This window comes from Lissotriton helveticus, chromosome 7 (genome assembly GCF_964261635.1).
Source record: "Lissotriton helveticus chromosome 7, aLisHel1.1, whole genome shotgun sequence".
NCBI classification, from domain to species: Eukaryota; Metazoa; Chordata; class Amphibia; order Caudata; family Salamandridae; genus Lissotriton; species Lissotriton helveticus.
The window spans coordinates 40,913,043-40,940,221 of NC_136068.1; the positions used below are offsets into that span (position 1 = coordinate 40,913,043).

General features: G+C 44.3%; 1 protein-coding gene across 1 annotated transcript in view; it reads left to right on the forward strand.

The window, feature by feature from the left end:
• The window catches only part of GRIK5 (glutamate ionotropic receptor kainate type subunit 5), a 1,072,331-nt gene that overhangs the window by 1,024,479 nt on the left and 20,673 nt on the right, over positions 1 to 27,179 (forward strand). Inside the window, exons 18-19 of the mRNA XM_078650387.1 lie at positions 15,520 to 15,745; positions 20,569 to 20,697. Of these exons, the coding sequence (XP_078506513.1) occupies positions 15,520 to 15,745; positions 20,569 to 20,697 (355 nt within the window). The remainder of the gene's footprint in view (positions 1 to 15,519; positions 15,746 to 20,568; positions 20,698 to 27,179) is intronic.

Below are 27,179 nucleotides of genomic sequence, written 5' to 3' on the forward strand. Positions count from 1 at the left end.
TGGAGAAGTACAGAGTCTTGGCTGAGGATATGGCTAGATTATACTCTTTGAGCAGGGTGGAGAATGTCAATTTGGTATCAGGAGAGTAGCCCCGGCGCCAACGCCTTTCGGCCTGTCGGAGCCAGAGTTTCAAAGCTTTGAGATCCTCAGTGAACCACCTTTGGGCGTCATGGCGGCGCCTGGCTCTGACCAGTTTTAGAGGTGCCACGGAGTAGGAGGCAGAAGCGAGCCAGCAAGTCAAGCCCTGGGCTTGAGAGTCAATAGATCCAGTGCTGGGGGGGACAGATGTGCTAAGAAGGGAGGTGAATTTGCTCAGGTTCGCCCTATTCCAGTTGCGAGCGGAAAAATTGGTTTCTAAGACATTAATAACAGGGGGAGGCATAGCTAGAGTGAAAGTGATCATGGAATGGTCTGACCAAAGACAAGGAAGGATAAGGGGGGTAGAAATGTCCAGACAAGAGGTCCAAACCTGGTCCAGGATATGGCCCTTAATGTGGGTGGGTGAATGTATGTGCTGAGAACAGTTCAGACCCAACATGAGATCAGAAAAGGCAAAAGAACATGGGGTTTCATGAGCGTCGGAAGGCCAATAGTTAAAGTCGCCTAGGACCAAGATGTTGGTGTTATTAATGGCTAGTTGGGAAATAAGGTCACCAAACTGGGCCGAGAAGCAGGGCATAGGCTGGGGAGGGCGATAAACCAGAACACATATAAGGGACGAGCCTGGCTGCTCCAACCTAAGCACCAAGCAGTCGGTCATGGGAATACTGGTGGGACATCGGCAGTGCATAGCCATAGTGTTTCATTGGGGTTGATTTCCAAATCTTGTAATTTACATAAGAAATCGGTAGTATCTCTAATGTAACTTGCCAACGATTGAACAGTAGGTTGTAATTTCCGATCTAAATACTGTCCTACGAGTTCGTGGATGCTTCCACGGGTAGATACTATAGGACGAATCGGTGGATTCGTCAAGTCTTTATGTATCTTGGGTGTGGCATATATTGACGGACTTCTAGGATGAGATAGCAATAGGAAGTTTTTGGTTCTTTGATCAATGATTCCTTGTGAATAGGCTTTGTCAATGATGGTTTTCAAATCTGTGGCAAATTGTTGTGTGGGATTGCTTGGTAACTTCATGTAAATCGTTTCATCTGAAACATGTTCATGTAATCTTTGATGATACATAGAAGCATTCATGACAACTATTGCGCCACCTTTATCTGCTTTGGTGCAGATTATCCTGTCATTTTGGGCTATAGATCTTAATCGGTCAAGGTCTTTTTGAGTAATGTTCTTGTGTGTGTTTTTCTTGTAGTTAATGCTAGTCAAATCCTTTTTGATGAGTTGTTAAAATAGATCGATGGTTTTATGGCTTACGGGGGCCTGAAATGTGCTTGGTACTTTTAAGCCCACCAGTGGGTCCACTTTTTCCTCCCCTTGTTGGTTCATGATGTTATTAAAAAAGTGCCTGAGTCTTAGTTTTCTGATCAGTTTGAACGTGTCTATTTCCAATCCTAACAAATTAGATTTGCTGGCGGGTACAAAAGAAGTGCCTTTTTGTAAAAGCTTCATGTCTTGTCTAGTAAATGTGTAATCAGATATATTGATTACCAGTTGGTTATCTTCATTTATTTTTTCTTCTTTTCTTTCTCCTTTGGTAAAGTCACACTTCTTGTTTGCGGAGTGCTTTTTTGCTTCCTGTTCTAAAAAAGGAGTTGTAGTGGTATCGATTGATGTGCTTGGAGTAGATTCTTGTGGTCTTATGGTTTGACGAGATCCTAGTGGACGTCCACTCTGTTGTCCAGGTTTCCGTTGACGTTCAGTGTAATCACTTTCAGAGGAGGACGTGTCCGTGTTTTGGGTATACGGGCGAGATCTTCTCCTCTGGGCGTATACCTCCGCCGAGGTGTATACTTCGTCCAATTTATAATCTAGCGCGTCGCGCCTAAATTTTCAGATTTTTCGTTTGTTTATTTCATTTTGATGTTTGTCAAGTTGTTGTTTGATATCAGCAATAAATTCATCCCATTCCTCCGTGGGCATGTTTTTTGTGAGCTCTTCCGTGGTTTCTACTATTTCTTTTTCAATTTCAAGTATGATTTCGGATAGCTCTTCCACTATTAAAAGAATCAGATCAAGGCTACATTTGTTTAATATAGCATACCACTTATCTTGAAATGGTTTAGAATTCTTGCACAATGAAGGTTTGAGTGCAATTCTTAGGCCCCTGGGGATGCGTAGGGTCTTGTGGTATTTGATTAATGTCGCAGCATGAAGCGTTTGGTTTGTTTTGCGTTTAGACAAATATAACAATTGTTTTGCGTTCTGTTCTTTACTCCTTGTTGTTGAAGATTGAGTTATGTCGTCCTGGATTAGGGCATATATTTTGCTTGCCTCTTCAATGCCGAAAGCAAAGGTGTCAACTCTAGCTTCCGTAGAGCGGGCTATATCTTCGTAATTCATTTTGTACTTTGTAGGTGTGCAACTCGGCCGGTGGGTAGAATCAAATGAAAATGCTATGTGAAAGTTAGTGGACAAGTGCACAGCTATCGGTCAACTCTTTGTAAATAAAAGTTCAATTTGTAAAGTAGGTGCTCCCAGGTATCGTCCTCTGCCCAATGGACGAGTAATACTCACAGAACATGAAGTGCTATCAATTGAAAACTGGCAGCATCCCTTAGGGCACACTGTATGGCAGTTCTTGCCTCCAAAGTCTTAAACAAACAGGATTAATGAATTTTCTTGAAAAAAAGTTTTTTTAATCCATTGTATTCAATTTGGTATGTTTCTCCACATACTCAATATGTGACATTATATCCAATATTATTTCTCCTGCTCCAATGCATTTCGGACGGTTGTCCTTCATCTGGGAGCATCTAAACAAACGACATACAAAAGAACCTATATGTATTCCTTGCTGACTTAAATGTTATCACATGTACAATAAATGAAAATCAAACCCCGTGTCATAGAAAAATGTGCTCATTACGGAACTATACGAGCGTGATTGTGCAACACCATGTTGTTTTAAATGCGTGAAAAACGACCAATTCTAAAACAAGTGGGAAGTGTTTTAAATACGTGAAAAAACGACCAGTTATAAAACGAGTGAGAAGTGAGCACTGTTAAAGTATTAGGAATCGTGATAGGGTTATGGTAGATTGGTGAGTGAAGAGTTCAACACGTAAGTGCAGTTGAAAACAGGTCATGAAAAGTTTAATTCGGACGTGCTCAAGTTTCGGTGCATTCTTAAGCCCAGCGTCACAAGTAGCTGATTTCAAACGGATTAAATACTAACAATTTCGGTACTAGTTAGTAACGGATGCTATGTTGACTTACGTTCGGGAGAAAGTAATGGCGAGTCTGTTCCCGCAGTATTAAAACGTTCAGCAATGGGATAGGCAACTAACGCGGAAGAGTGTATTACATCCGGTGTGTGGGTCACGTGATAAAACTACTAAAGCTAAACAAAGGACTAAAGAATGAAGTACAGTGAATTGAACAAAATAAACAACATGATGAAGAACGTGATAAACAACGTGATAAAAAATGCTGGTAACACAAATGAAAATGTCAGTAAATATAAAATAAATGCATCATCTAAGGTAGGAATAATCAAAGGTACTTAATGCAGCAACAAGGGGAATGTCCAGAACTAATGGCCCCAAACTAGGGATTTGTACAAAAGTTATTTATAGATAACATGAGAACTCGATACGTTCATTCAACCCATATGGCTTCATTGATTGAAGTCTATATATCCAATAATTTTCTCTTTGGAGTAAATGCTTGTTGTTGTCTCTACCCTCCACTTTATTGATGACTTCCAAGATAGTGTATTTCAGTTGAGAAACAGAGTGTTTCATTTCATTGAAATGGGTCGCTACTGTCGATTTTTGGTTCATAGTACGAATGTTGGACTTGTGTTCGTTTAGGCGTACTTTGATTTTTCGCTCAGTTTTGCCAACGTAAGTTTTACCACATGGGCATTTTAAAAGATAAACACAATTGTTGGTGTCGCAGGTAGCTGTGACTTGTAACTGAATTTCATGTCCTTTCATGGGATGTGTTATTTTTGTGCCAGTGATTGTGTTGTGACAGTTGTTGCAATTGTTACATGGTGTGGTACCACAAAATTGAAGATCCGGTGTTTTGGTCTGTTTGAGTTATTTTAAACATCAGGATAACTGGTATTTGCAACTAGTAGGCACCAGCATGGGCAATTGCGCAGCGCCAGTCTACGCGAATATCTACATGGGAGATTTCAAAAACACCAACATATGTTCAAAGTCTGAATGGAGCAACAACCTTAAAATGTATGTACGCTACATTGATGATTTGTTCATCCTCTGGAAGAACACTAAAGAAAGTTTAGAAATAGCCCTTAACACTTTGAACAACATCAATGACAGAATTAAGTTCACATGGAACATTGAATCTAACTCTATCACTTTTTTGGATGTCAAAATTACACTCAAGGATAATCAAATAATTACAGACATTTTCAGAAAACCTACAGATCGTAATAACACCCTGCACTATACAAGTTTTCACCAAGGATCTTTAAAAAAACATTTACCAAGGTCACAACTACTCAGAGTTAAACGCATAACATCAGACCCCACAATGGCTGAGACACGCATTAATGAAATGACGGAGAGATTCCGTTCAAGAGGATATCCTGACCAGATTTTGGAATCTGCTAATAATTTCATCAAACCTATGGATCGTCAAGAAACCTTAATAAAAACTAGACAAAAACCGAAAAGCGACCGGATGGTTGTAGTTTCGAAATTTTCTAATGTCAGTACTGCATACAAAAACATTGTGCTCAAATATTGGCCACTACTACAATTGGAAACGGATTTCAAAGATTTGTTCAAATCTCAACCATTATTCGCTTATACTAGGAGTAAAAATCTGGGAGGAATTCTCAAACAGACCAAAACACCGGATCTTCAATTTTGTGGTACCAGACCATGTAACAATTGCAACAATTGTCACAACACAATCACCGGCACACAAATAACACATCCCATGAAAGGACCTGAAATTCAGTTACAAGTCACAGCTACCTGTGACACCAACAATTGTGTTTATCTTTTAAAATGCCCATGTGGTAAAACTTACGTTGGCAAAACTAAGCGAAAAATCAAAGTACGCCTAAACGAACACAAGTCCAACATTCGTACTATGAACCAAAAATCGACAGTAGCGACCCATTTCAATGAAATGAAACACTCTGTTTCTCAACTGAAATACACTATCTTGGAAGTCATCAATAAAGTGGAGGGTAGAGACAACAACAAGCATTTACTCCAAAGAGAAAATTATTGGATATATAGACTTCAATCAATGAAGCCATATGGGTTAAATGAACGTATCGAGTTCTCATGTTATCTATAAATAACTTTTGTACAAATCCCTAGTTTGGGGCCATTAGTTCTGGACATTCCCCTTGTTGCCGCATTAAGTACCTTTGATTATTCCTACCTTAGATGATGCATTTATTTTATATTTACTGACATTTTCATTTGTGTTACCAGCATTTTGTATCACGTTGTTTATCACGTTCTTCATCATGTTGTTTATTTTGTTCAATTCACTGTAATTCATTCTTTAGTCCTTTGTTTAGCTTTAGTAGTTTTATCACGTGACCCACACACCGGATGTAATACACTCTTCCGCGTTAGTTGCCTATACCATTGCTGAACATTTTGATACCGCGGGAACAGACTCACCATTACTTTCTCCCGAACGTAAGTCAACATAGCATCCGTTACTAACTAGTACCGAAATTGTTAGTATTTAATCCGTTTGAAATCAGCCGCTTGTGACGCTGGGCTTAAGAATGCACCGAAACTTGTATTATGAGGAAGGGGCCCCATGAGGACAAGGAACACAAATTGTAACTTAACACAGAAAATAATCACTTAGACATTGAATCAAACCACCATGTTTTAATCACAATGGGGATTTGTATCAAATAATGACAATAATCAAGTATTAGAAATGAACAGGTGGAGCAATGCCCCGGAGGGAGGGGGAGTGCGTGATAATGTGAGGATGCTGTGATAAGGAAGGGTTATGGTGATAGAAAAATCAATACTTCAAACCACAATAGTTATAATGGTTACACATTATGTACAAGAAAAACCAAAGAACTTAGATTTCAAATCAAAACATATCATACTCCACACAGTACAGTATATGAACGGTTGGGCCGTGGAGTTGACGTTTAAAAAAAAAACAAATAGTTGTCGACGTTTCGACCCTCTCAGATATGCAGGTCTTATTGTATCCTTGCAGCGGGGTCTTCTTCAGGACAGGGGAGTAGGGGCAGACCACCTATGTTAATATACAATTGCTGGTATTATTATGCGATTTAAAACTAAAGGAATTAAATTACGTTGACTTAGATTCAGGAATGCACACGGTTCAAAGTACGTTGGAGGGAACATGCACTACTGTATAACGCATTGTGACCCCCTGATTATGGGGTACAATTAATCGGATATCGCATCACCGTGAATGGTGGCATGTATTTCAAAAGAAGGGCGTGGAAAGCTATAGTGTCACCCCGATTATCGGGTGTCATTTGTTGCATATTACACCGTGGATGGTAGGATATATTTCAAAGAGGAAGGCGTGGTACAATAATGATCCGTCACCAGGTGGTGCATGGTTAGCATGACATTTCCGAACTAGTACACAATGGAATATCTATCATTACCTTACTGAAAACAATTCAGGAGTTCAGAAGGTTGGAGGGACATCATGTCTGATGTTCCTGTGGAAAAATATATATAAAGAGGGTCCAGCAGGTTGGTATGTGCCAAGACGAATACACCTTACAATTATTGCGGCAGATTGGCGAAGAGCCCTGAGGCACTTACCCCGTCAGGCTGAAAGCAATGTTCGGTGTCTGAATAGATCGTCGAACAAATCTGTGCATTAAGTAAAAAAAGGGAATGTAATCATAAGGGGCGCTGCCTCTATCGTTGTAACATAAAACATGTGACCTCGGATGTGCTGCATTCAACGCTTACCGGAGGCCGAATGAATCTGGCTTGGAATCCGCTCGAGTTCGCAATGGCGATTTGCGGTTCCTGATTCGTTTTGTTGCTATGGTAGCGGAGTCACGTGATGACCCGCGTTAGTATGGAACTAAACGAAAGACTAACTCATTGTTTGGCGGTTGCTAGGAAACCGCGTGGGGTGATTTTTCGGCAAATTTACTATGGGTGAGTGCTAAATAGATAGAGACCAACCATGAGACCACATGGAAATAAAGATCAATGGTGGATGTCAGTAATTCAGAGAAAAATCAACCAATATAAGCCACAATTGTACGATGGCAACAGAGTTCAATTAGCATAGGTAGTACCATATTTGATTGTAAAGCAAGTAAGTATAACATGTCACGTGCCCGGAGAGATAATACCCGGAACATCATATCGCTTAATGGCGTACCTCTCACATGAGGGTAAAGGCCAGTGGATACTTTGACGAGTGACATAAACATCTGCCTGTTGAGTGCAATCATTAAATAACCGGCGTACCTCTCACAGGAGGGTAAAGGCCAGTCAGTACTTGGACGGTTGATATAGCTACATCTGTTAGTGATTGGCGTACCTCTCACAAGAGGGTACAGGCCACTGATAGAACGATGTTTACCACATCAAACACATTGAAAAAACGCATAGAAAAACATAGTAGCTGAATGGCGTACCTCTTACATAAGGGTAAAGGCCATGGTGTCACACATTGAATGGGCTCATAATCAAGGCAAAGTAGCCAGCTGAGAGAAGGAGCTATCCTGCTCATTGAGGCCCTTCTCAATGGAGTTAAAGAAAAACATCCATTTTAATTCACGGGTGTTTAGGATACTTGAGATGTTGCCGCCCCGGGGTCCCAGAGTTGCTCTCTCTATTACTACCCATCTAAGACTGTCTGGTGAGTGTGAGGACGTGGTGAAATGATCCACCAGGGGGGCTCCCTGTACCTCACACCTGATTCTACTCATATGTTGAAGAATGCGCACCTTGATTTTCTGCTGTGTTTGGCCTATGTATATCTGTTGGCATGGGCAGAGTATCGCATAGATAACGTTAGAAGTATTGCAGTTCGTCTGTGCCTTCAGCTGAATTTTCAATTGACCGTGTTGGAATTCTTTTCCTTGGATGGTGGTCTCACAGGCTTTGCAGTTTCCACATTTCGAGTGGCCGATCACTGGAGGTAGGTTCCACAACGTTGTAATTGTGGGATCCTGTGGTGTCGGTAGCAAGGATCTTACCACGAAATCTTTCACACTTTTGGCCTTTTTGAAAGCGTGTAGAGGTGCTGATGGTTGATCGATATCGTCCGATATCAATTTCCAGTGGTGATTTATAATCCGTTTGATTTGATTACTTCTAGTGTTGAAAGTGGTAACATAAACGATCCTTGTTTCCTGTTTCTTCCTGTTGGTGTTTGGAGATAGTAGTTCCTCGCGGGGATAAAACCAAGCTCTTTTCCTGGATTGTTTGACTAGACGCCTGGGGTACCCTCTCGCCAACAGTCGATTGGTGAGCTCCTCAGATTCCATCAGGTAATGTTCCCGGTCCGAGCAGTTTCTACGGATTCGGAGAAATTGCCCGAAGGGCAAATTGTCACGGAGGGCTCTGGGATGATGACTGTCGTAATACAACAAAGAATTCCTCTCTGCTGGTTTTCCATAAAGCTTCGTGAGTAGGACTCCTCCATTCTCATAGATAGTGAGATCTAGGAAATTTATCCTGTGGTTGTCAGATTCTATTGTGAACTTCAAAAAGTCAGATTGCTGATTCAGCCAGGTGAAGAAGGACATAAGGTCGTCTGGATTCCCATTCCAAATTATGAGAATATCGTCAATATATCGCATCCAGAGACTAAGTTGGTCTCTGAATGGATTTACTGGATTGAGTATGGTATCCTCCTCAAATGTGGCCATATAGAGGATGGCTACATCTGGAGCAAAGGGAGCCCCCATCGCTACACCAGACGTTTGGATATAGAATTTGTTCTTAAAAATAAAGAAGTTCTTGGTCATTGCAATGCGCAGCAAGGACACGATGAATTCAGTGGGTACTTGGACCGGTGCCGGGCGTCGTTGTAGGCAGCGTGTTATTACATTCAAGGCTTCTTGTTGCGGGATAGATGTATAGAGCGACACCACGTCACATGTCGCCAATCTTTGGAGTTCTGAGTCGAAGGGAGAGTTCTCAACGATATTGATCGTGTGCATCGTATCACGAAGATAGGTGGGGGTGGATTCCGCCAATGGTTTCAGGAAGAAGTCGATGTACTTGCCTAGGGGTTCAAGTATGGAACCACATCCAGACACAATCGGTCTTCCCGGTGGGTTATTCATACTTTTATGGATCTTGGGAATCGTATAGATTGTAGCCAACCGGGGATGTTTTTGGTTCAAAAAATTGGATTCTGATTCAGAGAGGAACCCCAAATCCAGTCCTGTTTGAGTTATTTCAAGAATTTCAAGTGCAATTGCTTTAGAAGGGTCAGCTCGTAAAAGTTGATAACTGACTCCGTCATTGAGTTGACGAAGGACCTCGGATTCATATGAGGAGACGTCTTGGACGACAATAGCTCCCCCTTTGTCCGCCGGTTTGATAACCACTTGGTCATTGTGAGCCAGTGATTGTAAGGCCGCCTTCTCTTCTTTACTCGTGTTGTACCGGACAAATGATTTGGTATCTAGAAGTTGTTGAACATCACGCCATACAACCTCCTCAAAAGCTAGAATTTTGTGTGACATGGTGCTGTTGTATGGAACAAAAGTGGAAGGAGGTCTAAGGCCGGTTACCGATGATTGAATTCTCGGTTCCGAGTTTCGAAAGAAATACTTCAGCCTGACCTTACGAAAAAACTGGTAAAGTTCTGCACGGATGGTGAAGTTGTCAGGGTTATTTGTAGGAACATATGATAGCCCTTTGTCCAACACTTTGATTTCATTCTCGCTGAGGGTTTGTTTTGATATGTTAACAACAGGGCTACTGGGCACCGGGGGGGCACCCCCCAATAGTTTCATTCCAAAACGTCCGTCGGTATTATTCACCATCTGTATGTTTTGTTCCGGGTTACCCGTTCTCCGTGTTGTTCCGACTGGAACTGAACCTGTTTTTGTGGTTGCCCACGACCTCCATCCCAATTGCTTGTGTTTGGTTGAAATCCACGTTGGTTGCCTCTGGGCCAGTTGTTGCCCCGACCTCGAGGGGGTCGCCATGACCATTGGCGTTGACCCAAAAAAGGATTGTATTGTTGTTGTTGTTGCTGGTGTCCGTAATCTGGGCAGTTGAATTGGTTGCTGGGACCAGGTTGTTCGTGTTCTCCTTCAGAACTGTAGGAGGAATCCGAGAAAGTCTGGTAGTTCCGTCTACCTCTATAGGACCCTCGCCCCCGGTTAGTGAAGCGGCCCTGGTTATCCTGGCGGAAATAGTCTTCTTGGAGGTATGGGTAGGTCTTTCTCTTGTCATATAGCCTTATGTCTCTGGCTAATTTTTCAAGTTTGCGGTTTTGTGTCGTTAAGTCAAAATCCTTGAGAGTAGCTTCCAGGTTGTTTAGAGTTTCCTTGGCGTTGGCAAAGTTTGCGTCAGCTGCTATCTCCGCTTTTATGGTCTTGATCTCAGCACTGATCACTTGGACTTGGTCGGCAGCTGTCTCCACCCCCAGGACCATCCAATGCCGAGAGCAATTGTTGGCCACGTGGCTGAAACCTTCTTTAAACTTTGGGACTTCTATGAAGATGGCTGGTTCAATCTTGATCTGGAGCCCCACCGGAATGATATTCTCTTTGAGATACCGTGTCAGAAGATGGCCATGCCATCTGGTACGGACCAGCTTCTTTTCCAACCGTTCCAGGCGAGAGATTTTATCTTTAAGAGTGAAGTCTATAATTGGAATATCGTTAGAAACAAAGAAATTGTTCGGATTTTCCAACAATTTATCTATATACTCCTCAGAATATGATAAAAGTTCCCTTTCAACCATCGTGTGCTGAGTCCAACTTAATTGGATTTAGAAAAACCTCGCAGACCAGTGTCTGCTCGAAGTGGAGTAATATTGGGGGGGTTTACCCAAACAAGAGTCCCTGGGACCTGGGTTAACTTAGTATTATGAGGAAGGGGCCCCATGAGGACAAGGAACACAAATTGTAACTTAACACAGAAAATAATCACTTAGACATTGAATCAAACCACCATGTTTTAATCACAATGGGGATGTGTATCAAATAATGACAATAATCAAGTATTAGAAATGAACAGGTGGAGCAATGCCCCGGAGGGAGGGGGAGTGCGTGATAATGTGAGGATGCTGTGATAAGGAAGGGTTATGGTGATAGAAAAATCAATACTTCAAACCACAATAGTTATAATGGTTACACATTATGTATATATATGTTCTGTGAGTATTACTCGTCCATTGGGCAGAGGACGATGCCTGGGAGCACCTACTTTACAAATTGAACTTTTATTTACAAAGAGTTGACCGATAGCTGTGCACTTGTCCACTAACTTTCACATAACAATTAAACATAACACAGGATTCTTCATGCATGGATCTGTGACAAGAAAGCATAGTAACAGTAAACCATAGTGCGAAACTCTTCAAACTTTGAACTGCTGCAACCAAGCATGGCAGAGGGTTTTTTAAGCAATGAAGCTCAGCAGGGGGTTAATCAAGAATTGAACTGCTGTAACAAAGCACAGATGGGGATTCTTCAAGTGTCAACAAAGCATAGTAGAGGATTTTTTCAGGCATTCACATGCTGTACCAAATCATGGTAGGGATTCATTAGGCTTCGACCAAGGAATAAGATGGCTGTCTTAAATCCTCAATCTGCTATGACACAGCATGGTGGAGGCTTCCTTGAGCATCTACATGTATCAAAAACATGGTTGAGGGTTTTCGCGAATCAACCTGTGACTAGGCCAGGTGTAATTCCTGCTATGCTGTCATAATCTTGTGTGGAATACGACACATTTGTGATACACGTTTTATTCAAAATTTATTTATTTATTTATTTATTTTTAATATTTATAGAGCGCTGCATTTACCCGTGGGCGTCTTGGCGCTGATAAATCATGTATTTAAGTACAAACTGTGAGGTTAGGAACCGGTTAATTAAACAGAGATGATTATTGAGTGAACAGCCAAGTTTTCAGGAGTTTACGGAACTGGAGGAGCGTGGCACTTTGTCTGATGTTAAGAGGCAGGGTGTTCCAGAGTCTGGGGGCCGCCACCAGAAAGCGTCGGTCACCCCAGGTGACTGTTTTGGTGCGGGGGACGACCAGTTGATTGAGAGTGGCTGATCGTAAAGCTCTGGTGGGTTTGTAGTGTTGTAGTTGAGTTTTTAGGAAATGGGGTCCTTGATTATTAACTGCTTTGAACACAATGCAGAGGGATTTGAAGTGAATTCTTTTTTGTACAGTGAGCCAATAAAAATCCTTTATATTTTTGGAGATAGATTCAAACTTTGTCTTGCCGGAGAGCAGACGAGCCGCCGCGTTTTGTACCGATTGGAGTTTTGTAATTACTCTAGTTTGAGCATTTAGGAATAGCCCGTTGCAATAGTCCAAAGATGAAAGGACAAGGGCAGTGACAAGTGTCTTGATGGCAGAGTCAGGGAGAAAAGGACGAATTTTCCTGATCATTTTTAGTTTCAGGTGTGCCGTAGACACTGTTTTAATGGCGTGGTCCATGAAGATTAGACCATCGTCGAAGGTGACTCCGAGGTTCCTAACCTTCGTGGTAGGAGTGGGAGGGGTATTGAAGGTCTCTGGCCACCAACTAGTTGGCCAGGCTGGTTAGAGTGATCCAAAAATGAGTACCTCGGTTTTTTCTGAATTTAACTTTAGGCAGTTGGTAGCCATCCATTCTCCTATATCTAGGAGCCCTTTCTTAAATTTTTCGGCTACTTGCTCTCCATCCCCTTTAATTGCCAACACTAGTTGGGTATCGTCGGCGTAGGAGGTTAGGCTCATCCCATGTGCTTTGATGGTCTTAGCAAGGTCCGACACATAAATGTTGAAAAGTGTCGGACTCAGGGATGAGCCTTGAGGAACTCCACAAGGAGCAGCGAGTTGGGCCGATTGAAAGGGTCCTAGAATGACAGCCTGCGTTCTTTTGGCAAGGAAGGACGCAATTAAGTCTTTGGCAGTGTGACAAATGCCAAATCCCTGGACACGATCGACCAAGGTGTTGTGGTCGACCGTGTCGAAGGCCGCCGATAAATCTAGCAGAACCAGGATGGCAGTGCCACCCTGGTCCCTGATTACCCTGATATCATCGGCGGCTTTGATCAGGGCTGTCTCAGTCCCATGGTGTTTCCTGAACCCAAACTGGGTGTTGTCTAGGAGCTGATGTTTTTCTATAAACTCGGAAATCTGGGTGTTCATGATTTTTTCAGTCACCTTCGCCATGAAGGGGAGGCTAGCGATGGGGCGATAGTTTTTCAGCTCACTTTTATCCAGGGAGGGTTTTTTTAACAAGGGTTTTAATAAGGTGTTTTTGAGGGGATCCGGGTAATTGCCTGACAGGAGAATTGAGTTGCAAACCTGCGTGAGTGCCGGTAGGATAGAATCCATTACCGGTCGGAGTACAGAGAGAGGGCAGGGATCCAGAAGTGATCCTGATTTAATAGTGGATAATATATTTTTTATTTGGTCAGGGGTGACCGGTTGGAAGCTAAGGAACATATTGGCTGGAAAAGAGGTAGTAGATGTGATTGTATTTAGAGGTGATTTGGTGGAAAAAGCCTGATAGATATCGTCTACTTTGGTGAAAAAAAAGGAGGCGAGAGAATCACACAAAGATTGCGACGGAGGGGGAGTGAGGTCAGGAGAATGACCTGATAGTGCTTTAGTGATTTGAAATAGTTGTTTGCTCGAGTTCTTAGCTTTCTCAATTTGATCACTATAGTATTCTTTTTTTGCTTTCGCTATCATGGCTTTGTAAAGTGCTAGGGCTTCCTTGTAAACTACTTTACTGGCTGTGTCATAGTCTTTTCGCCAAATTCTTTCCCTGCTACGATTAGTCTGTTTTTGTGCCCTTAGTTTTTCATTGTACCAGGGGGCAGTAGGTTTGGATCTATTTCTGGAATGTTCCTTGGAAGGGGCTGATTGGTTTGTAGCCTGGCCCAGCCAGTCGTAGAATTGCTGTAGCGCTGAGTTGGGATCTGAGGCGAGCGTAGGACGGGTTTGTTCCAATGTAAGTTGAAGTTCGGTAATTTCGGCCATTACCGACCTGTATTGGGCGACCTACATCTGGCCCTTAATGCCATACTGAGTGAATCCATTGTTAAGTCGAAAAATGACCAAAAGTGAATTAGGTGGATAATTTATTGATCACTCCAGGTCAGAAATTAATAAATACTTCCCCCTGCACTCACACAGTTACCACAATATGTTTTTGTCCGAGAAACAATAAAGACCCTACATCCCAATTACGACTCCGCTGCTTTCGCAAGTGTAATGCGACTGTGCTCCTACTTATTACCATTTGCGCAGGTGCTTAAAGTAGTGTGTCCAGATTCCTCCCATCTCCTGACTTGAACCAGGGTTAACCTGACAAAAGCAGGTTGGATAGATGCACGCATTGAGCACAACTTCCACTCATGTCTTGGTCCTGTTTTGAGGGCAAATGTGAGTTTGTCATTGCCGCCAGGTTACCCGCCGGGCTGAGCTAAGGGTAAAGAGTTTGAATGACCTGTTCTTTGGGGAATGTTGCTGGATTGTTTGGCAGATGTTTGCAGAGATGCTGGTTCTCCCTGAGGAGGAGGCATAAAGAGGGACAGGTGAAAGGGGGAGCTGTGATTTGTACCTCCTAATCACCCTTATTACAGGATTCGCTGCATGGTCATACGTATACCTCTAGCCGCACATGAGTGCTGGAGCACTAGACTTAATTTCATCCTTTCTCATTTGGCCATCCATGCCTTGATTGCACCAAGATCAGATGGGGAATCAGTCCCATGATCCCAACAAAGGCTCCCATTTAAGAGATGCAAAGTGTGTTAACAGGGTCACATCCGGTCATAAGCTCAGGTATGCGTAGGGTTGATCACTCACCGTACATGCAATCCTTTTTCTGGATGGACCTGTGTTCTCTGAGTGAGGATACCTCTAAACATTCAGATCCTCAGACCTGTGCTTGTGGTGACTCCCTCAAGATCTAAAAATATGTTTGTTTTCTGGCTGGGTCTAGAAATCCTGGGGGATTCACTAATTTTGGGGTCCACAGAGAGCATACTGGTTGCATTGTAGGCAGATGAAAACACAGGGAGCTGCAACAGATAGCCGACTTTACCTGTTCTGAAAATATTTCTGCCTTAGCCTTTGCAACCTTGCGGACAGGGATCTGGTGAGATTCCCCTGATATCCTGCATGTCCATACCTAAGTGTTCTTCGTGTTTGACTGTTGTGTTGTCCAATGCTGATTTTGTTCATCACTTGAACCTTTGTGTTTCTCACGTCTCAGAACTCGCGATACCAGACTTACCAGCGGATGTGGAATTACATGCACTCGAAGCAGCCCAGCGTCTTTGTGAAGAGCACGGAGGAGGGCATCGCACGAGTCCTCAACTCCAAGTACGCCTTCCTGCTGGAGTCCACCATGAACGAGTACCACCGGCGGCTCAACTGTAACCTCACGCAGATCGGAGGACTCCTGGACACCAAGGGCTATGGTATCGGCATGCCGCTCGGTGAGTATCATCTAGACCTGTAGAAGTGGGGGGAACCACTGTTGGTTAACCCCTCCGCCGCGGCCGGAATTCTGCGGCTGTGCGGCACATTCCGATCGCGGGCGTGGTCATGACGGCTCCCGGCCATCATCAGCACACGCCCACCGTAACTGATAACAATGGGGAGCCGTCATCAGCACCGAAGGGGTTAAGGTTGAAGACCTAAGGGCGATCCTATGCACATGGGTGGCATAAAAAGAAGGGGAGGAGACCCAAGTGTGGGCACAACGGTTCCTGGAAAGGGGAGAACACTAAGACAACTAAAAACATGAGAGTCTGATGAAAGCAGAGGTTGTGATGCTCAGGTAATGTGGGCAAATTAGATATGGATTCAAGGACTAGGGGAGAGACATGGTGGTGAACTTCAAGAAGGGTGGAAGATGTCATAAATATGATTTTATTTGGGAGACAAGTTGAAAAGTAGTGCACATGTGATCCAGGAAGGGAGGAATACAAACAGAATGCTGGAGAAACATGAGGAGAGTCCAAAGGGAAGGGGAAGAGACCCTCAGGAAGTTTGTGACTCTGGAGATGTGGACGTGCCAGGAGGTGTGACATTCTGGGGCACTGGCCAAGAGGAAAGACTGTGTAATTTTTGTGACACCGAGAGCTGGCGAGAGAGCCCTTATGCTGGATGCATAACCCAGAGGAAGGGAAGAAGACCCTGAGAAGGGTAGAGACACCCAAGAAGTGGGAAGCATGGAGTGAAGGGACTCCTATGTAGAGAAGTGAGTGGAGAATTTTGCAGAAAAGGGAGAGGTGCCACTGTGTTGGCACATTCCCTTGAATGAGACAGAGGCGAGGAGGTAGTTGGGAGTGGTTTCCAGGAAACCTCTGGGATGGGTGGAAGTATCCGCTGTCTTTGTTTCCCAACAGGATTCAAGGAAAGATATCACCATGGTGGGCACACAAGATTGTGGGAAGTAGAAGCAACACCTGAGGGTGCAGGACAGAGAAATGATGGGAGACTGAGTTGGGTTGTTGCATGAACACCAGGAAAGAGACAAAAATGTGAGCCAACTGGTGGGAGAAAAACAAGAGTGGGAGGCATTGACTGCGGGGAAACTAAAGAGAAGTCGCCATGACTGTGAGGAACCTAGTGGAAGAGAAGCAAGGGTGGTGCATGTACTGTGCAAGGAAACTCAAGAGAAGAGTCGCCATGACTGGGAGGAACCTAGTGGAAGAGAAGCAAGGGTGGTGCATGTACTGTGCAAGGAAACTCAGGAGAAGAGTCACCATGACTGTGAGGAACCTAGTGGAGGAGAAGCAAGGATGGTGCATGTACTGTGCAAGGAAACTCAAGAGAAGAGTCACCATGACTGTGAGGAACCTAGTGGAAGAGAAGCAAGGGTGGTGAATGTACTGTGTAAGGAAACTCAAGAGAAGAGTCACCATGACTGTGAGGAACCTAGCGGAGAAGCAAGGGTGGTGCATGTACTGTGCAAGGAAACTCTAGAGAAGAGTCGCCATGACTGCGAGGAACCTAGTGGAGGAGAAGCAAGGGTGGTGCATGTACTGTGCAGGGAAACTCAAGAGAAGAGTCGCCATGACTGGGAGGAACCTAGTGGAAGAGAAGCAAGGGTGGGGCATGTACTGTGCAAGGAAACTCAAGAGAAGAGTCACCATGACTGTGAGGAACCTAGTGGAAGAGAAGCAAGGGTGGGGCATGTACTGTGCAGGGAAACTCAAGAGAAGAGTCGCCATGACTGGGAGGAACTTAGTGGAAGAGAAGCAAGGGTGGGGCATGTACTGTGCAAGGAAACTCAAGAGAAGAGTCACCATGACTGTGAGGAACCTAGTGGAAGAGAAGCAAGGGTGGTGCATGTACGGTGCAGGGAAACTCAAGAGAAGAGTCGCCATGACTGGGAGGAACCTAGTGGAAGAGAAGCAAGGGTGGGGCATGTACTGTGCAAGGAAACTCAAGAGAAGAGTCACCATGACTGTGAGGAACCTAGTGGAAGAGAAGCAAGGGTGGGGCATGTACTGTGCAGGGAAACTCAAGAGAAGAGTCGCCATGACTGGGAGGAACCTAGTGGAAGAGAAGCAAGGGTGGTGCATGTACTGTGCAAGGAAACTCAAGAGAAGAGTCGCCATGACTGTGAGGAACCTAGTGGAGGAGAAGCAAGGGTGGTGCATGTACTGTGCAGGGAAACTCAAGAGAAGAGTCGCCATGACTGGGAGGAACCTAGTGGAAGAGAAGCAAGGGTGGTGCATGTACTGTGCAAGGAAACTCAGGAGAAGAGTCACCATGACTGTGAGGAACCTAGTGGAGGAGAAGCAAGGGTGGTGCATGTACTGTGCAGGGAAACTCAAGAGAAGAGTCGCCATGACTGAGAGGAACCTAGTGGAAGAGAAGCAAGGGTGGTGCATGTACGGTGCAAGGAAACTCAAGAGAAGAGCCGCTGTGACTGCGAGGAACCTAGTGGAAGAGAAGCATGGGTGGTGCATGTACTGTGCAAGGAGGAAACTCAAGAGAAGAGTCACCATGACTGTGAGGAACCTAGCGGAAGAGAAGCAAGGGTGGTGCATGTACTGTGCAGGGAAACTCAAGAGAAGAGTCGCCATGACTGGGAGGAACCTAGTGGAAGAGAAGCAAGGGTGGTGCATGTACTGTGCAAGGAAACTCAGGAGAAGAGTCACCATGACTGTGAGGAACCTAGTGGAAGAGAAGCAAGGGTGGTGCATGTACTGTGCAGGGAAACCCAAGAGAAGAGTCGCCATGACTGTGAGGAACCTAGTGGAAGAGAAGCAAGGGTGGTGCATGTACGGTGCAAGGAAACTCAAGAGAAGAGCCGCTGTGACTGCGAGGAACCTAGTGGAAGAGAAGCAAGGGTGGTGCATGTACTGTGCAAGGAGGAAACTCAAGAGAAGAGTCACCATGACTGTGAGGAACCTAGCGGAAGAGAAGCAAGGGTGGTGCATGTACTGTGCAAGGAGGAAACTCAGGAGAAGAGTCACCATGACTGTGAGGAACCTAGTGGAAGAGAAGCAAGGGTGGCGCATGTACTGTGCAAGGAGGAAACTCAAGAGAAGAGTCACCATGACTGTGAGGAACCTAGCGGAAGAGAAGCAAGAGTGGTGCATGTACTGTGCAAGGAGGAAACTCAGGAGAAGAGTCACCATGACTGTGAGGAACCTAGTGGAAGAGAAGCAAGGGTGGCGCATGTACTGTGCAAGGAGGAAACTCAGGAGAAGAGTCACCATGACTGTGAGGAACCTAGCGGAAGAGAAGCAAGGGTGGCGCATGTACTGTGCAAGGAGGAAACTCAGGAGAAGAGTCACCATGACTGTGAGGAACCTAGTGGAAGAGAAGCAAGGGTGGCGCATGTACTGTGCAAGGAGGAAACTCAAGAGAAGAGTCACCATGACTGTGAGGAACCTAGTGGAAGAGAAGCAAGGGTGGCGCATGTACTGTGCAGGGAAACTAAAGAGAAGAGTCACCATGACTGTGAGGAACCTAGTGGAAGAGAAGCAAGGGTGGTGCATGTACTGTGCAGCGGAAGTCAAGGGAAGAGTCGCCATGACTGTGAGGAACCTAGTGGAGGAGAAGCAAGGGTGGTGCATGTACGGTGCAGGGGAAGTCAAGGGAAGAGTCGCCATGACTGCGAGGAACCTAGTGGAAGAGAAGCAAGGGTGAGGCATGTACTGTGGAGGGAAACTCGAGAGAAGAGTCGCCATGACTGTGAGGAACCGAGTGGAAGAGAAGCAAGGGTGGGGCATGTACTGTGCAGGGTAACTTACAGAAGAGTGACGAAGAGAGAGAAATGAAAGGAGGATCATGGAGTGCAGAGCAGCATCAGGATATATCTGGCCTTATTTAAATCTTGGCGGATGGAATATTCAGCCACAGATGTGACAGATATCCTGTCCACCTTATTACAAGTGGCATAGGATATAATGCACTGTAATATGGTGGACGGAGTATCCGTCAGGTTTATGAAGGAGCATCTCATCCACCAAGATCAAAACCTGGCCCATAGTCTGATCCTGCTAAGTAAAGCTCTTCTATGTTGCTTTTATCTTCTCCTATTTACCACCACCATCCCTCTCTCTCCTCGTTTGTCATCCCCTCCCCTCCACCTTCACCCTTCCATATGCCCGCCCCCTCCTCTCGCACCCTTCACTTTCCACCCCTTCCCCACTCACATTCCATCTCTCCCTCTTAGCCTATGCCTTGTCCCCTTTTTTATCTCCAATCCTGGCTCTTTTCCCCCTTACTTACCCGCCCCATTGCCTGCCCCCCCATCCTTCAACCATTCTTTCTATTCTCTGCTGCTTTTGCCTACCCCATTCCCCTCCCCCTCTCCTCACCTTCTTTTTTACTTCTTTTTTTTGTCTCCCACTTTCCTCCCCTTCCCCCACTCCTTAAACTCTGTCCTCCACAATAAATTCTGGTCTTGCCCAGTCTTTTCTTCTCCTCTGTTTGTTCATCTTTAGTTCATTGTAAGACCCTGTGTCATAGTAAATGATCTTTGTAAATCACATCAGTGTCTGTGCATTATAATAATATGCTAAATAAATAAATTGATAAGAGAGAGATATGAAAGTGAGGGAGAATATATGAGTCCGTGGAAAGGAAAAGGAAGTTGGAGACTTGCACCTGAGTGGTTGTGGGGCACATTCAGTGAAGCAGAGAAGAGAGAACCAGGAATTGAATCTGAAATATAAAGGTGGAAGAATGTGATGGGGAGTGAAAGGAATGAAGAGAACAGGGTGAGCAAGGATCACCTCTTAAGTGCCAGTTCAGCGTGGACGCTACTGACCTGTTCCTTCTGCCTCCACAGGCTCTCCCTTCCGGGATGAGATCACCCTGGCCATCCTCCAGATGCAGGAGAACAACCGACTGGAGATCCTGAAGCGGAAGTGGTGGGAAGGCGGCAAGTGTCCAAAGGAGGAGGACCATCGGGCCAAAGGTCAGAGTGCGAAGCCGCGAATGCAGCAAGGAATATCTGCCCTATAATGGGATTCCCCTTCTCCTCAGCTTCCGCCTCTGCCTGACATCTGACTGTGGGCAGAATTCAAAAAGGTAAACTTAGACTTGAAGTCTAACTTTACCTTTGTGAATCAGGCCCTTAGACATCAGGTCCAAACTCAGACTTCAGGTCTAAACATAGATTTCAGGTCTAAGTTTACCTTTGTGAATTGGGCCCCTAGACTTCAGGTTTAAATATATATTTCAGGTCTCACCTTAGACTTCAGGTCTAAGTTTACCTTTGTGAATTGGGCCCTTAGACTTCAGGTCTTACATTAGACTTCAGGTCTAAGTTTACCTTTGTGAATTGGGCCCTTAGACTTCAGGTCTAACCTTAGACTTCATGTCTAAGTTTACCTTTGTGAATCGGGCCCTTGGACTTCAGGTTTAAGTTTACCTTTGTGAATCGGGCCCTTGGAGTTCAGGTCTAAGTTTACCTTTGTGAATCGGGCCCTTGGCCTTCAGGTCTAACCTTAGACTTCAGGTCTAAACTTAGAATTGATGTCTAACCTTAGACTTCGGGTCTAAGTTTACCTTTGTGAATCGGGCCCTTAGACTTCAGGTCTAACCTTAGACTTCAGGTCTAAGTTTACCTTTGTGAATCGGGCCCTTGGCCTTCAGGTCTAAGTTTACCTTTGTGAATTGGGCCCTTAGACTTCAGGTCTAACCTTAGACTTCAGGTCTAAGTTTACCTTTGTGAATCGGGCCCTTGGCCTTCAGGTCTAAGTTTACCTTTGTGAATCGGGCCCTTCGACTTCAGGTCTAAGTTTACCTTTGTGAATCGGGCCCTTAGACTTCAGGTCTAAGTTTACCTTTGTGAATTGGGCCCTTAGACTTCAGGTTTAAATATATATTTCAGGTCTAACCTTAGACTTCAGGCCTAAACATAGATTTCAGGTCTAAGTTTACCTTTGTGAATTGGGCCCTTAGACTTCAGGTTTAAATATATATTTCAGGTCTCACCTTAGACTTCAGGTCTAAGTTTACCTTTGTGAATTGGGCCCTTAGACTTCAGGTCTTACCTTACACTTCAGGTCTAAACTTAGAATTGATGTCTAACCTTAGACTTCGGGTCTAAGTTTACCTTTGTGAATCGGGCCCTTGGACTTCAGGTCTAACCTTAGACTTCAGGTCTAAGTTTACCTTTGTGAATCGGGCCCTTGGACTTCAGGTCTAACCTTAGACTTCAGTTCTAAGTTTAACTTTGTGAATTGGGCCCTTGGACTTCAGGTCTAACCTTAGACTTCATGTCTAAGTTTACCTTTGTGAATCGGGCCCTTGGACTTCAGGTCTAAGTTTACCTTTGTGAATCGGGCCCTTGGAGTTCAGGTCTAAGTTTACCTTTGTGAATTGGGCCCTTAGACTTCAGGTCTAACCTTAGACTTCAGGTCTAAACTTAGAATTGATGTCTAACCTTAGACTTCGGGTCTAAGTTTACCTTTGTGAATCGGGCCCTTAGACTTCAGGTCTAACCTTAGACTTCAGGTCTAAGTTTACCTTTGTGAATCGGGCCCTTGGCCTTCAGGTCCAAGTTTACCTTTGTGATTTGGGCCCTTAGACTTCAGGTCTTACCTTACACTTCAGGTCTAAACTTAGAATTGATGTCTAACCTTAGACTTCGGGTCTAAGTTTACCTTTGTGAATCGGGCCCTTGGACTTCAGGTCTAACCTTAGACTTCAGGTCTAAGTTTACCTTTGTGAATCGGGCCCTTGGACTTCAGGTCTAACCTTAGACTTCAGTTCTAAGTTTACCTTTGTGAATTGGGCCCTTAGACTTCAGGTCTAACCTTAGACTTCAGGTCTAAGTTTACCTTTGTGAATCGGGCCCTTGGCCTTCAGGTCTAACCTTAGACTTCAGTTCTAAGTTTAACTTTGTGAATTGGGCCCTTGGACTTCAGGTCTAACCTTAGACTTCATGTCTAAGTTTACCTTTGTGAATCGGGCCCTTGGACTTCAGGTCTAAGTTTACCTTTGTGAATCGGGCCCTTGGCCTTCAGGTCTAAGTTTACCTTTGTGAATTGGGCCCTTAGACTTCAGGTCTTACCTTACACTTCAGGTCAAAGTTTACCTTTGTGAATCGGGCCCTTGGCCTTCAGGTCTAAGTTTACCTTTGTGAATCGGGCCCTTAGACTTCAGGTCTAACCTTAGACTTCAGGTCTAAGTTTACCTTTGTGAATCGGGCCCTTGGCCTTCAGGTCTAAGTTTACCTTTGTGAATTGGGCCCTTAGACTTCAGGTCTTACCTTACACTTCAGGTCTAAACTTAGAATTGATGTCTAACCTTAGACTTCGGGTCTAAGTTTACCTTTGTGAATCGGGCCCTTGGACTTCAGGTCTAACCTTAGACTTCAGGTCTAAGTTTACCTTTGTGAATCGGGCCCTTGGACTTCAGGTCTAACCTTAGACTTCAGTTCTAAGTTTACCTTTGTGAATCGGGCCCTTGGACTTCAGGTCTAACCTTAGACTTCAGTTCTAAGTTTACCTTTGTGAATTGGGCCCTTAGACTTCAGGTCTAACCTTAGACTTCAGGTCTAAGTTTACCTTTGTGAATCGGGCCCTTGGCCTTCAGGTCTAAGTTTACCTTTGTGAATCGGGCCCTTCGACTTCAGGTCTAAGTTTACCTTTGTGAATCGGGCCCTTAGACTTCAGGTCTGAGTTTACCTTTGTGAATTGGGCCCTTAGACTTCAGGTTTAAATATATATTTCAGGTCTAACCTTAGACTTCAGGTCTAAGTTTACCTTTGTGAATTGGGCCCTTAGACTTCAGGTTTAAATATATATTTCAGGTCTCACCTTAGACTTCAGGTCTAAGTTTACCTTTGTGAATTGGGCCCTTAGACTTCAGGTTTAAATATATATTTCAGGTCTCACCTTAGACTTCAGGTCTAAGTTTACCTTTGTGAATTGGGCCCTTAGACTTCAGGTCTTACCTTACACTTCAGGTCTAAACTTAGAATTGATGTCTAACCTTAGACTTCGGGTCTAAGTTTACCTTTGTGAATCGGGCCCTTGGACTTCAGGTCTAACCTTAGACTTCAGGTCTAAGTTTACCTTTGTGAATCGGGCCCTTGGACTTCAGGTCTAACCTTAGACTTCAGTTCTAAGTTTAACTTTGTGAATTGGGCCCTTGGACTTCAGGTCTAACCTTAGACTTCATGTCTAAGTTTACCTTTGTGAATCGGGCCCTTGGACTTCAGGTCTAAGTTTACCTTTGTGAATCGGGCCCTTGGAGTTCAGGTCTAAGTTTACCTTTGTGAATTGGGCCCTTAGACTTTAGGTCTAACCTTAGACTTCAGGTCTAAACTTAGAATTGATGTCTAACCTTAGACTTCGGGTCTAAGTTTACCTTTGTGAATCGGGCCCTTGGACTTCAGGTCTAACCTTAGACTTCAGGTCTAAGTTTACCTTTGTGAATCGGGCCCTTGGCCTTCAGGTCTAAGTTTACCTTTGTGAATTGGGCCCTTAGACTTCAGGTCTTACCTCACACTTCAGGTCTAAGTTTACCTTTGTGAATCGGGCCCTTGGACTTCAGGTCTAACCTTAGACTTCAGGTCTAAGTTTACCTTTGTGAATCGGGCCCTTGGCCTTCAGGTCTAAGTTTACCTTTGTGAATTGGGCCCTTAGACTTCAGGTCTTACCTCACACTTCAGGTCTAAGTTTACCTTTGTGAATCGGGCCCTTGGACTTCAGGTCTAACCTTAGACTTCAGGTCTAAGTTTACCTTTGTGAATCGGGCCCTTGGACTTCAGGTCTAACCTTAGACTTCAGTTCTAAGTTTACCTTTGTGAATTGGGCCCTTAGACTTCAGGTCTAACCTTAGACTTCAGGTCTAAGTTTACCTTTGTGAATCGGGCCCTTGGCCTTCAGGTCTAAGTTTACCTTTGTGAATCGGGCCCTTCGACTTCAGGTCTAAGTTTACCTTTGTGAATCGGGCCCTTAGACTTCAGGTCTGAGTTTACCTTTGTGAATTGGGCCCTTAGACTTCAGGTTTAAATATATATTTCAGGTCTAACCTTAGACTTCAGGTCTAAGTTTACCTTTGTGAATTGGGCCCTTAGACTTCAGGTCTTACCTTACACTTCAGGTCTAAACTTAGAATTGATGTCTAACCTTAGACTTCGGGTCTAAGTTTACCTTTGTGAATCGGGCCCTTGGACTTCAGGTCTAACCTTAGACTTCAGGTCTAAGTTTACCTTTGTGAATCGGGCCCTTGGACTTCAGGTCTAACCTTAGACTTCAGTTCTAAGTTTAACTTTGTGAATTGGGCCCTTGGACTTCAGGTCTAACCTTAGACTTCATGTCTAAGTTTACCTTTGTGAATCGGGCCCTTGGACTTCAGGTCTAAGTTTACCTTTGTGAATCGGGCCCTTGGAGTTCAGGTCTAAGTTTACCTTTGTGAATTGGGCCCTTAGACTTCAGGTCTAACCTTAGACTTCAGGTCTAAACTTAGAATTGATGTCTAACCTTAGACTTCGGGTCTAAGTTTACCTTTGTGAATCGGGCCCTTGGACTTCAGGTCTAACCTTAGACTTCAGGTCTAAGTTTACCTTTGTGAATCGGGCCCTTGGCCTTCAGGTCTAAGTTTACCTTTGTGAATTGGGCCCTTAGACTTCAGGTCTTACCTCACACTTCAGGTCTAAGTTTACCTTTGTGAATCGGGCCCTTGGCCTTCAGGTCTAAGTTTACCTTTGTGAATTGGGCCCTTAGACTTCAGGTCTTACCTTACACTTCAGGTCAAAGTTTACCTTTGTGAATCGGGCCCTTGGCCTTCAGGTCTAAGTTTACCTTTGTGAATTGGGCCCTTAGACTTCAGGTCTAAACTTAGAATTGATGTCTAACCTTAGACTTCGGGTCTAAGTTTACCTTTGTGAATCGGGCCCTTGGACTTCAGGTCTAACCTTAGACTTCAGTTCTAAGTTTAACTTTGTGAATTGGGCCCTTGGACTTCAGGTCTAACCTTAGACTTCATATCTAAGTTTACCTTTGTGAATCGGGCCCTTGGACTTCAGGTCTAAGTTTACCTTTGTGAATCGGGCCCTTGGAGTTCAGGTCTAAGTTTACCTTTGTGAATTGGGCCCTTAGACTTCAGGTCTAACCTTAGACTTCAGGTCTAAACTTAGAATTGATGTCTAACCTTAGACTTCAGGTCTAAGTTTACCTTTGTGAATCGGGCCCTTGGACTTCAGGTCTAACCTTAGACTTCAGTTCTAAGTTTAACTTTGTGAATTGGGCCCTTGGACTTCAGGTCTAACCTTAGACTTCATGTCTAAGTTTACCTTTGTGAATCGGGCCCTTGGACTTCAGGTCTAAGTTTACCTTTGTGAATCGGGCCCTTGGAGTTCAGGTCTAAGTTTACCTTTGTGAATTGGGCCCTTAGACTTCAGGTCTAACCTTAGACTTCAGGTCTAAACTTAGAATTGATGTCTAACCTTAGACTTCGGGTCTAAGTTTACCTTTGTGAATCGGGCCCTTGGACTTCAGGTCTAACCTTAGACTTCAGTTCTAAGTTTAACTTTGTGAATTGGGCCCTTGGACTTCAGGTCTAACCTTAGACTTCATGTCTAAGTTTACCTTTGTGAATCGGGCCCTTGGACTTCAGGTCTAAGTTTACCTTTGTGAATCGGGCCCTTGGAGTTCAGGTCTAAGTTTACCTTTGTGAATTGGGCCCTTAGACTTCAGGTCTAACCTTAGACTTCAGGTCTAAACTTAGACTTAAGGTCTTACCTTACACTTCAGGTCTAAGTTTACCTTTGTGAATCGGGCCCTTGGCCTTCAGGTCTAAGTTTACCTTTGTGAATTGGGCCCTTAGACTTCAGGTCTTACCTTACACTTCAGGTCAAAGTTTACCTTTGTGAATCGGGCCCTTGGCCTTCAGGTCTAAGTTTACCTTTGTGAATCGGGCCCTTAGACTTCAGGTCTAACCTTAGACTTCAGGTCTAAGTTTACCTTTGTGAATCGGGCCCTTGGCCTTCAGGTCTAAGTTTACCTTTGTGAATTGGGCCCTTAGACTTCAGGTCTTACCTTACACTTCAGGTCTAAACTTAGAATTGATGTCTAACCTTAGACTTCGGGTCTAAGTTTACCTTTGTGAATCGGGCCCTTGGACTTCAGGTCTAACCTTAGACTTCAGGTCTAAGTTTACCTTTGTGAATCGGGCCCTTGGACTTCAGGTCTAACCTTAGACTTCAGTTCTAAGTTTACCTTTGTGAATCGGGCCCTTGGACTTCAGGTCTAACCTTAGACTTCAGTTCTAAGTTTAACTTTGTGAATTGGGCCCTTGCACTTCAGGTCTAACCTTAGACTTCAGGTCTAAGTTTACCTTTCTGAATCGGGCCCTTGGACTTCAGGTCTAACCTTAGACTTCAGTTCTAAGTTTAACTTTGTGAATTGGGCCCTTGGACTTCAGGTCTAACCTTAGACTTCA